This window comes from Etheostoma spectabile, chromosome 22 (genome assembly GCF_008692095.1).
Source record: "Etheostoma spectabile isolate EspeVRDwgs_2016 chromosome 22, UIUC_Espe_1.0, whole genome shotgun sequence".
Lineage (NCBI taxonomy): Eukaryota > Metazoa > Chordata > Actinopteri > Perciformes > Percidae > Etheostoma > Etheostoma spectabile.
Window position 1 is genome coordinate 13,381,062 of NC_045754.1, and position 12,741 is coordinate 13,393,802.

The 12,741-nt window shown below is 42.9% G+C and overlaps 1 protein-coding gene across 1 annotated transcript in view; it reads right to left on the minus strand.

Moving 5' to 3' along the window:
• slco5a1 (solute carrier organic anion transporter family member 5A1) overlaps positions 1–11,648 on the minus strand; it is a 40,689-nt gene extending 29,041 nt beyond the window's left edge. Inside the window, exons 1-2 of the mRNA XM_032503561.1 lie at positions 11,580–11,648; positions 9,658–11,092 (exon numbers count right to left, since the gene is read on the minus strand). Of these exons, the coding sequence (XP_032359452.1) occupies positions 9,658–10,615 (958 nt within the window). The 5' untranslated portion in view covers positions 10,616–11,092; positions 11,580–11,648. The remainder of the gene's footprint in view (positions 1–9,657; positions 11,093–11,579) is intronic.
• Positions 11,649–12,741: the final 1,093 nt, after the last annotated feature.

Sequence of the window (12,741 nt, forward strand, 5' to 3'; positions counted from 1 at the left end):
ATATATATATATATACACACACATACACACACACCATCCATTACAAATTACCACAATGGTTAAAGAAACTGGAACCTACTCTTACAGATTTGACCTGTTCATGTAAGACTTAGTACAGTACAAGAACTTTAAACCTGGTGCGCAGGCAGTACTGACTGGTACAGATATAGAATCAAGACTTTATCAGCCTGACATAAGAGCCATACAAACTTCAAAGCCATTCTGACTTGGAAATCTGCGTTCAGGCCACCCATCAAGCTCTTGAACCGCTTTAACTCTGGGCATTACTGTTATAAGCCCCTTAAGCAAAGACATGACTGATCACAAGGGGCGCAAAGGACTTGAACAGCATCTTAAAGTATGCTTTTCTCTCCTGAGTTATTCTTCTGTACAGCAAACCATGACCCAGTGACCTCGTCTCTCATCCTGATGTGCTGAGGTGCATGATTGACGGTGTTGAAATGAGACACACAATGAGGGCAGGCAAGGATCCAATTCATAAATCTACTGTACATGCTCTACTGGAGTGAAAGGAATTTTATCACGAGAAAAGTCAGAAATTCTCTCTATTTTGTTATCGTTTTTATACCAGAGCTTTTTGCTGCAGCATAGTGATACCAAAATCTTTGTCATAGTGCAAGAAAACCCCAAACAGTACACTGTAATAATTTTAATGCAAGCTGCTATACTTTTCTTTCCCAGAGCTAACTTTGCTAAATCGAATATTTAGAAATTGAAATAAAAGAGAATAGATAGAATACAGTTTGAAAAGTTCGAGAATAGAGATAGAATAGAATAGAGTTCTCCTGCTGCAGAAGAAGGCTACGGTGCAGTAGCCAGCCAGCCAGCCAGTAAAGCAATGCTCCGACCAGTCATGAACATGCATTTCCTCACTCAAAAATAATGTGGCCAACAAAAGCAACACCACATAAAGATGTGCGTGAAGGATATTCATAACTATTTTAGCATGGCATGATTCAGCCAGTCCTAAAAGAAAAAGCTGTTGGACCAGCGTATTCTTCAGCATGCAAGGCCTTCCTGAGGGACCCAACTCTACTTGTGTGTGCGTCAGAGGGGTCACGGATCCTAACTCTGACACCAAACGACTTTTTTTTGCTGATTCTGATGCTGGCGTAAGGCTTCTGGACCTGCGCTGACAGCAAAAGACCACAAATCTGCTGCTGCTGAATTTTACGGAAGGCTGGGTGGAAATACGGCTGAATGCAAAGACATCTAAATGGCAAAATCGCAAAGATCCACTGGGAACATAGTGATGGAGGAAGAACCCAGCCAGCAATACATATCAGCATTAAAACGTGTGACTGGGCCTCTAAATCCATCACTGTCAGATGAACAAATGCTCTTTTTGGGACAAAAGATGAAAAGTCTCACTTTAGAGAACACTTTTGGGATCCAATTTGATAAAGGGGGGGGGTCTTTTTTTCAAAACTATTGTGACTTACGTTAAATAAAATGTTTGTGACTTATATGTCCCAATTGTTATTTTTTATATATTTTTAGATTGATTTAATGTTACTGCATTGAGCTTACGCTTGGTTGCAAGTCTGGTATTTTGGTGAATACTGTGCACAAGGCCATCCTACCTAAAGTTCTTACTGTCTATGCCAAAGTAAAGTGTTATTTATTAGACAGCAGGAAATTTATTTCACCCTCTCTTCCTCATAATTTCCCCTTGTGACAAGCTAATCAAACCAACACAGTTCTTTTTAACTGGCTTACTGATGGAATGTCATTCAATGTCACAGAAATGGACTCTTTTGTGCCTCCGCCCTTTTATATGACTTCACTTCTTCACTTCTTGTTGCAGTGTGGGAATTCTTTCACACACTGCAACATTGAGTAATCATTTGCTATATACTTAATTGTGTAATAAATGTTATCTATTATCTTTTGAGTATTTACCTCCTAATCCATTTTTTTCCACACACACACACACACACACACACACACACACACACACACACACACACACACACACACACACACACACACACACACACACACACCCACCACCCACACACACACACACACACACACACACACACACACACACACACACACCAACCCACCCAACACACACACACACACCATTTGTGAGGGTGGCAGCAAATCTTCTAGCTGATGAGGGGCCATGAATGGGGCATCTGGGCTGGGGGTATAATCACATTATACTTAGGGACTGAGTTTCTGTGAGCGAGTGAGTGAATCCATTAGAGTAGTGAGTATATGGCTGTTAGTTTGCCACAAGCTTGCACCTGCAGCTTTTCAGCCTCTCACAATAAAGACATGGCACAGCAATCTGGTCAATGGTACTAAAGCAGTGTCCCCTCATCTTTAGCCAGTACCAAGAATGTGGCCGATTCATTAGTCTATCCTCCTCTGTCCAATTTCTGCACTAGCTACTCCCCAAGAGATAAATAAACGAGAAAGACTACTGATTCCAATGCAATCCACAGTCTACATTAGCTTATACCTTGCCTTCAGAAAACCATAACAAAATAGCTGAGATATCAAAGCATATTCTTATATTTGCCACTGCTCTTTATGCCTTCATGTGTTTGGAAATCTGTGTCCTTAGTGAGCCCTATTCCCTAGGCAACTGTGATGATTGGATTTACTGGTATATTGAAGGATAAAAGGCTAAAAGAATATATTAATAACGGAGCTCATGTGATCCCAGCCATGAATCTGGAAGACTTTGATTACTACTTGTGTGACTAGAATTGCTGTGGCAGAACACGCAGCAGATGGAGTCCTGCTTTCATTCACCCCGCTAGGTGGTAATGTAGGTAAGAAAAGAACTTGGTACACTTTTTTTCAGCAAAGCTGCCTCCTACATACTGTGACAGAGTTGTATGAAGCCAGTCTTGACGTTGATGGTCAGGCTTCTCTGCAGTCTCTTCACACAGGCATAGATGTTCAAATACCAACACTACACAAAACTTCTTGTGCGCACTCCCAACAACCCCCCAAACCTCACCCACCCCCAACTGCAGATGCACACACACACACACACACACACACACACACACACACCTCTAAACAGCTGCTCTCTTACTATTTACACCCCGCAACGGTCTACCCACAACTAGGCCCCCCAAAATGTTAAACACACAGCTACAGAAACAAAAGCCTGACAAAAATTAGCATTAAGGCAGCAGGCTTTGGAAAATTATAATAAAGTATACCTGTATCCAGCTTTTAAAATAGATCCTACTGTAAACATTAAATGATCTTTTCTTCCAAACACAGCACAACAATGAGCAGACTCAGTCAGCTAATATCAGTGGACAACTCATGCCAAAACACTGTCTGTCCAATGAACTGTATCACAGTTACATGCTAGCCTATTAGCCTGAGTTACATAATGCGCAACCAGCTTAACGCTACATTTAGTGCTTGGCAGAGTCGCTACGACAGACAGAACAATGTGCACAGCGAAATCCGCCGCGGCCTGTGTACGCCTGTCAGGCTACATTTTTTGGTCTTAGTGCGTTTCACCACGTCTGCATGTGCGTGCGTGCGTGTGTGCGCGTGCGTGCGTGTGTGCCCAAACGCGCAGCAGCAATCCCACAGGGTGAGGTCAGAAAACTTTCTCCCTCAGTGGGCTCCTGTCCCTCCAGAAGACTCAACACAGATGGGTATGCTATGTGCAGCCAACAAATAGAAAAACAGCTGAAGGTCAGAGGTGGGAAAAAACAAAGTCCATGCAAAAAAGAATACCCAGCGTATTAAAATGTCAATGAACAAAACACATTTCTTAAAATAAATACTCTAATTTTCTCACCATGTTGCTCTAGTAAGCCAATCTGTTTGGATGTGGAGGACTGCATTTGTTAACATTATCCTCATATTTGGGAACAATAGCGCATTTCTTTCCAAATACCACAGCTTTGTTGTGCTCAACATGTTCTTACACTTATGTAAATGCCATTAACACTTCTCCCTCCAGCAGCCCTTCCTTCCTCATTTTCCATCTTTGCAGCACATGGGTCAATGAGAACAGCCAGTCCACTGCTCTGAGGACATAACACTAGAATTTTTTTTTTTTACCTCTGTAGCAAAACAAAACTCACCCTAAAGGCTGAATCAACTTGAAGCGAGAACTCAGCTGAGCAGATAAGATACACAAGAAGCACAGAAGGGAATGTAATTCAGCTTCATGTGGAAGTACAGGCTGTCTCTGTTCAGACTATGCAATCATTTGATCTAGAGAGAGTTGACGCAGGTCAAATATGTTGAATCCCATAGAAGCTCAGTTAGAGCAGAGTCTGTCTTTTTTGGGAATCCAGTGCTTGATAGCAACAGTACCCTTTGTGCTGAAAGCCCTCACAGGACATATTGTACCCCTGGCAGCAGATAAACACTTGGTAATTATTGACAACAACTTATTTCCTGACTGGACACAACAGGCAAAGGAAGGGCATGTTTCTCTTCACAATGCTGATTAGTTTAATCAGAGAAAATACACAGAGAGGCTGCAAGATTTTAAGTGATTTAGAGCCAGTAGAGATCAACAGCAAAGGACATCTGAAGTGGCCTCTTGTTTTTTGTTACAGGCGATAAAACACTTACAAACAGCCCAAGAGAGATAAAGCAGTATTGCTATAAGTTATCCATCTAGACAGAAGTATAAAGTGAGAAAAAACATGAAGCTATAGTATGTACTGAACAGAGAAAATATATGTTTCCTTTGTGAATGAATGAGGTAATCATGTAATCCACAAGACACTTAATAAGGATTCATGGCTTCGTTGGTGGGGAAAGAAGTGTCTTCGGTGAGCTTTTTGCAGTTACTGTGGAACATCTGGCCAAAAATCACTCAGAGATAAAGTTCATCAGTCCTATAATCTTAGATTTCTTTTTTTTTCTGTAAAAAGGAAAATGCATGAGTAAGTAACAATACCCTACAGATTTGATTTGGGACCATTAAACCCTTCAAAAGCTATTGTGGGTCATTTATTTCATTTTAACCTGAGCCAACGAGGTCCAGGGATCAAGTAGGATTTGGTGGAACAATATAAACCAAAGAGCCAGCAAGAACAAAGAAAAATGTCCATTTATTTCCTGCATAGCTGAAAACAAAAGGTTTCTCAGCAAAACCTTGTGGCATTTCCCCAGGAACCTTCCCACACTTCCAAAACAACCCAGGCCACAACACTGAAAAATGGCCAGAAGACAGCAGCCAATGAGGCTGAGCGAGGACTGCACTACAGTTGTTTCGGTTAAGAACCTTGCCTCTGGAAACACAGACTCCCACACTTGCCTGAGCAGTCTCCACTTTTTCCATCAGTCCTACTCTTCCTGCAGACTGATTAAAAGGTCTGTAGGAGTGCAGGTTGGTGGACAGAAAAACAGTAACAGAAAAAGATTTAAAGCACAGACAGAGTCATCAGTGACACAGGCTCAACCTCAGAGGGGTCAGCGGTTCACAGGGGACTCGTAGTAGTAGCAGTCAGGGCTGGCAGCCCTACAGTCTGCAGCTAAAAAGGTCGTCTGCTGCTGAGTAATCCTGAGGGCCTGTGTGGCCTGCAGGACTGGGTGCACAGAAAGGGGGTAGAGATTTCTAAAACCTCCTTAAGGATAAGCCAAGGGGACAGTGAAGAAACAGCCTTCTTTCTATCTGTGTGCCAGCCTCTGACAGGGCCAACCGTGTACACTAACCAATCCTGAAATTTGAGCTGTCAGCCTGGACGGGCAGAGAGAGCAGCAGTTTGCTTCTGTGTGCGCACACAATCTGCATTTGCTTTGGCTGCTATGCAGAACAGGACACACAGTTAAATGAAAAATCACTAAGTGAGCACAGAAAGAGACACGTAAGGGCAAGGGCTGATAAAAGTCACAAAAAAAATAAAAACAGAGAGGTATGACTGTGAACTAATTGATCATTGATCATTGTCATCCTCTCTCTCTCTCTCTTCTCTCTCTCTCCTCTCCTCCTCTCTCCTCTCTCTCTCTCTCTCGCTCTCTCCGTCTCTCTCTCTCTCTCTCTCTCTCTCTCTCAGTCTCTCTCTCTCTCTCCTCTCCTCTCTCTCTCTCATCTCTCCTCTCCTCTCCTCTCCTCTCTCTCCTCTCGTCTCTCTCTCTCTCTCAGAAGAGCCGACCAGACCAGTGTCTCTGTGGGTGTTAAAGCTCCTCTCTTTCTAGAACCGGGCACCACCTCTTCCCCTCCTCTTTAGTTAATAAACAGCCTTCTACAGTCCCACTGTCAGGCTGGGGATACATCAGACGCCCTCGGTTTTTCCATGAGTATCTAATAGAACACTAATAATACACAAGCATCAATAACACACACCAGTGTGTTACGTTTCAGAGTCATCTGCACTTTAAACTAGTTAATACATGCAGAGGCAGCAGAGCTTTGTCAGCCAGGAGGGTTAATTAATCGTATCCTGCATGTAGAGGGTGGCTGCTTGTATATGTATGAAAAGAGGCTGCAGAGTCTAGACAATATTAAAAAGGTTATAAAAGAAAAATGGTGCATAAATAAGATATATTGTTTTCTGCAAGATGAGTTTGTACACCTCTGGATGGTAATGTGGTGATGCAGACAGCAATCTAATCAGAGCTGACCTCTTCATTCACCCCACATCAATAACAGCTTCTCAGCATCATTAGCTTGAAAGTCACAGAGGTTGCCAGTGGAAGAAAAAAAAAAAATGAAAAAAACACCACCTCTCATAGTTGGAGGTCACAGCCACTGTACGTAGCTTGTAATGGATCAACAATTTAATGAGGATAATCTAGATTATTGATCATTTAGATCTGTGAGTGACTGTTGCCAAATCAGATGGAGATGGTGACAGTTTGTTAGGGATTGGACGCATAAACAGCCGAGACAACAGAACAAGAACAAAGGCTGGGCAGTGTTTGTAACAATTCGTAGTACAAGTGGGAAACAATCAAGAACAGAAACCTCATCTAGTGCAACGTGCCACCTTCATACAAGATGGAGAGACTCCTCAGAGAAGGGTAAAGACAAATGTTCACCATAGTAACGCCAAGAGTGGTATGTTGTAAATCTATCAGAGCAGAAAGAGAGAAAAGACTAAAGAAAGAGGCAGAAATGTGCACACGGTGGCTACTTCCACATTCAAGCTACCAATTCTTGTCTTTGTGCTCTCAATAGCAGGGGTCTTCATTGTTTAAGCCAAGGACCCCTTAACTGAAAGAGAGATGGAGCAGGGACCCCCTACTACATATATTTTATAAAATGCAGTTGCATATTAAACTGGGGCTACAATTACATGTAGGGCAGCCTAAAGCCTTTATATGTACAGTTCATTTTTAGTGCATGGAATACTAAGCTATTAAAATATTAATAGTTGGCATGATTTTATAAATCATCTTTCAGTGAATCATTAGGATAAAATGTATCTGGGGATGGCTATCTCAAGCTTGATTTATGGTCCCGTCGATGCTCCATGCAGAGCTTTTGCTCAGAGGAAATAAGTATGGTTAAGTAACTATACCTTTATTTCACCATTTGCACACAAAGTAAAGTTCAAATGCTTTGCCCGATGGATTACCATAGTGACGCGGGACCAGAGCTAGGAAATGGGGTGATGGGTCAGAGGGAATGCCCTACTGTGTATGCATGCATACACAAAGATAACATCATGAAAGGGGAAAAAAACACTCTTCTCTCCCTCCAAGGGTACCAGAAGTACCTCTCACTGTAAACCGCATTGTCCTACAAAAGAGCGCAGCTCCTCCCCTCTGAGCCAGTGTAAATTGAGATAGGGTTTACATTCAAGGGTGTAGGGGAAAACCATCTCAAGGTCATTTTGGGGGAAGAATCTTCAAGATATGGGTAGCCTATATCTCCAGAAAATTAGGCTGAAAAAATATGAAAATGGCTTAGAGGTTTTCTGGGTTAACGGGCTGCTTTTTCCCTTCTTGCATGGAGAAAGGGGGATGTGCAAAGGTTAAAATGTCAACGGTTACACATACCCATTTTTCTGAAAGAGAATTACAGATTTCGGATGGCTGAAGGTAGATTAAACTAACCTTAAATATATAAAGATAAACCACCTGGACCTCATACGTGGCTGATTTTTGCACCAAAAACCAAAACATGCCTCAGAGAACGTTAAAGATAAAAATGTAGTCAAAACACCCAGATGATAAAACTGAAAGCCAGTTACCATGGTTATACCCACTTATCTGCTCTCTCATGTCAGATCATGTCTCTGTTTTCCCAAACACGCTTTGCTGGAACAAAACAGAATATTCCTCAAGAAAACAGTCATCGAGGTCGCCTGATCTGCTTTTTGATGGACATCTGTACAAGGGTGTGTCTCGACTGTGATGACTCTATGGGCCTTATGAAGCCTGGTGCGTTTGATGTGGAGTACCTTGCAGAGAAGAGATCACAGCAACTCTGTGTTTGGGATTGTTTTCACCTTGTTTTTTCTGCCTGGTTCAATAGCTATGCTGCACTGGCTCCCTGTGACGCAGGGAAGTGATCAATACTGGGTCTCAGGGGCAGCGGAGCAGGCAGTGAAAGGACTCGATAGAGAATATGCTCCATGGGCTGTGTAATGTTGTGATCCAGGGCTGGTGTCAGCACCGTGGCTAATGCCGTGCAACCATCTCAGGGTGCATGCATTCCTCCTCACATGATAGACAAAATAGGAATTTAAAAAAATACACCAGCTTATAACTCACATACTGAAAAAAATAGTCAACGAATCGGTTAGCAGATCAATTGAAAGTTCAATTAACAATACTTACAAATCAATTACTCAAGGTCAAAGTTAATCAAAGTTATTTATCAAGCAAAAAAAGCAAGTTAAAGTTAAATTAAGTGACCATTTTTCACTATTTTACTGTAAACAATTAACTGATTATTCAAAAAAATAAATCAACAGATTATCCAATGGTGAAAATAATCATTAGTTGCAGCCCTACACAAAAAGGTCAGTGGGACAGCGACCAGATGTAAAGACACTGCACCAGATTAAAGGGTACCCCATGTCCCAATAACCCAACTACAGTGTGCAGACACACAGGAGGATTACCTCTGCAATCATAAACTCCTTTATGAGATATGTACAGTATGTGGTATGCAAAACCATGGAGGCCAGCTAAGCCCCAGCACACCAGATAAATTACATGATACCGTAGGTGAAGAAATTGATGATTGATTTTCAAAAGGAATACAACAGAAAATATGCTACCACTCGAACACAGCAGAACCCCACACACACACACACACAACACACACAACAAACACACACACACACACACACACACACACACACACACACACACACACACACACACGGTTGACTTTGCAGTCTCTGTATTTACCTCAGTGTGGTGCAGAGGTCGGATGCCGCGGAGATTAAATCAAAAGGACAGAGGGATGCTGGGGGGCGAGTGCATTGTTGAACTCACAGACACGCACCCTACTGATAAACATCAGCAAGACCAAACCAGTCAACAGCTGTCTCCTCAATCTATCAATGCAAACATCTAATGCATTCATAGTGGAAATGAAAACTGCTGGGATACTTGACACTAACTGTGATAGAGATAAAATAAATTTGACTGATTTTATGAAATAACATTATTCACTCTTTTTTTATAGTCATAAGGATGGAAAATAAAATAGATTGCAGGATGTGTTACCTAGGTAGAGAGATGCGTTTTCTTTCTTCACATTGTCGTCCAGGTAGGTGGGCCCCAGGGTGTAGATTGGCGTTGACCCCATGCCTACAAGAATCTGGGCGCAGATGAACAGAGTCACATACAGGTTGTGCTCATTGCCTTCCTGGTCACGTGGGCACGATGCCACGTTGAGCTCACGCCCACTGGTGTTGCCGCTCTGACAGAGGCCTTCGTGGCCCGTTGATGAGTTCATCTCCTGGATTTGGTAAGATGGTGAGATGAAGTGGGGCAGGGAAAACAATGCTGCCCCTACAGCGATAACCACACCACCCACAGCCAGCCAGCGAGGCCTCTGACCTCTACCGCCAAAGTAGGAGATGAAGACCACCACCAGCAAGCTGCCGATGTCAAAGCAGCTGACCAGCAGGCCAGACTCAGAGCTGCGCAGACTGTAACGCTTCTCAATGGTGGTGATAACACTGCTCAGGTAGCCTGAAACCATCAGGGACTGAATGAAGGTCAGGTAGCACATGCAGAACAGGAAGCAGCGGGAGTCCCTCAGGATGAGCCGCACATACTTCCTGGCTGGGATGCGGATAAGGCGGGCGAGAGAGAAACCAAGTTTTTTACCCCCAGAGCCAGCGGCCCTGTTGCCCTCCAGAGGTAAAGAGCTACTGAGCCCCACCATGCTGGAGGCAGATGGGGAGAAGTCGGTCCTGGAAGAGGGAGTCTCTGCCTGGCTGGAGTCTGGGGTTTTGGGCTGGAGCTCGCTGCTCTCCTCCATGGCCATAGAGGTGTGGGTGGTGTTGACCAGCCGAGGTTCTGCAGCCTTGCGATTTGGCTGACATGGTCCGTTCAGGATGGGTAAGCTTTTGGATTTGAAGCAGATCTCTGGGTCCATGTACTGGTCATGGAGCTGCTGGATCTCCAGACACTCAGACAGGTCACTCCCTGTTTCATCATTGTCCGATGAAGTCATAGTGCAGCGGGGGATGCAGCTCCTGGCTGTACTGAAGAGTCAGCCAGTAACTAGTGCCACATGATGACACAGTAGAGGTGCTGCTGGAGGAACGTCTCTGCTGTGCCAGTGGGACTGGGTGGGACTGAACCCCTCTAGTTATGTGCATATTCTGTTCCACATAGCTATTTCAAGCAGCTCTTCTCTGTCAACCTTAGCGCCAAAGTATTCTTACAAGCCCATAGCAAGTAGGGATATCTTGACTGAATACAGAAGAACATCACCCCCCTAACAAAACACTTTAGAATATTGTCTAATGAGGGACTTGTTCACAATAAATAACTCATAAGATTAAATAAAACATAAAAAGATGACAAAAGGTGCTGTCTTTACAATGTTCCCCTATTTTAGGATCCCATATTGATGTTGATTTTATGGCTCTTTGTTAGCTTGATCATATGGGGCTTTGCTTCCTTTGTCCCATAACTGTGCAGCATCCTAGAAAAATGATGAAACATCAAATTAAAACATGAATACATATAAAAATGACCCAATTAGACACATTTAGATACCTACAAAATCTAACCCTTATCGCTTCTGGTATTCTGGTAATAAATATGTCCACACTGGATTAAACTGGTCACTTCATCTCGCTAAATTGCTTGACACTGGAAAATTATACACTAAAAATAAAACAAAACTACACGAACAAACAACCGCATCGGTGTGAGACTGTCGCAGCGGGTAAGGCTAAATAACACCCTGCTTTTCTTTGTCAGAACGAGAAATATACCTAGAGAACAAAAGACCACGCTGTCCAAAACGTCTCTGTCATGACTTTGTAAAGAAATAAAACCCAGATTCAATACGAGACATTTCGGAAATGATATGACAATAATCTCGGCCTCGACTACTAACGGCGACAAATACTATTTGACATAACTTCTGTTAAAAGGCTGGAGGTACAGAAGGCTGTAATACTCACACAGGACAGAGGGAGGTAGCCTGTTGTTCTCCACGGAGCGGCCACTCAGTGAATGAAATCTGCTTGGTGCGGATGGCTGCTGCCTGCTGGTGGACAGATGCTGCCTTCATGGGCGGTAGGAAATAGTCAAATTCAGAGTTTGAAGCACAAATAAAGTAGAGGAAAAACACCGCTGAAAGGTTTAAAAAGGGAAATAAGTGATGATTACAAGAAGGAATTTAATCAATACATTTTATTCATCAATTACATTAAACACAAGTTACCTTTACACACTTGCCGATACTATTTTCACGCCTTTCACTTAAAGTAGATGTGTACTATTTGAGTTATAAATGTAAAAACAATCACCAAGAAACAAATATAGCTATCTCGTCTTCTTCGGTGTTTTTTTTCACCAGACACATAAATATATAACAACTCCTATTCACAACTTTTAAGATACCTTGTACAATCCAACGAAGAGAAGGCAACTTGAATGCAGCAAATGTGAGGGTGACATTTTTTAACGTCAGCCATATCGGGATTTGTAGTTTCTAACGTAAGTCAAACGTGCGCTAAGTTCTCTATCTTACTACATGTACAACTGATAAGAGTATCAGCCAGCCTGGGAGACATGAGCCACACCGAATACTTCTGGAAATGCTAATGAATTCATATTTTCATTCAGTTAATTTTGAATAACCTAACTCTAATAAGCTACTTCATATACCAGCATGCTTTTCCGCCTCTATGGTGGCTTTAGTAGCCACATACGTCACCTGTACAGCTGGGACCCTTATTGGCCCAGCAGTAATTGGTAGAACTTGAAAGAGAAATACGCTGTTTTAAAAGCCTAAGCAGTCTTTGATTATTGATTGGAAGGAATATGAGGAATCATTACAATGGAGAAACTAGAAATGCCTGCTAGCTCCTTTCCCAGGTGGGGAATGGAGAGAGTCAATGGATGAGATTTCTCCATCTCGAGAACAGTACAGGGAATCTGGTAAACCTACGTGCTAGAGAGGTACTGGCCCGTCAGCAGGGCATGGCCCTCCAAGGTGAGAGAGCTGACCATGACCTCTTCCAAGGGATAGTGGGTCTTAGCTTGTTGGCAGCAGGAGGACTACCTCCCCTGGCCCATGCCATGTACTTGGATGCAAATCAGCTATATCAGCTCACATTA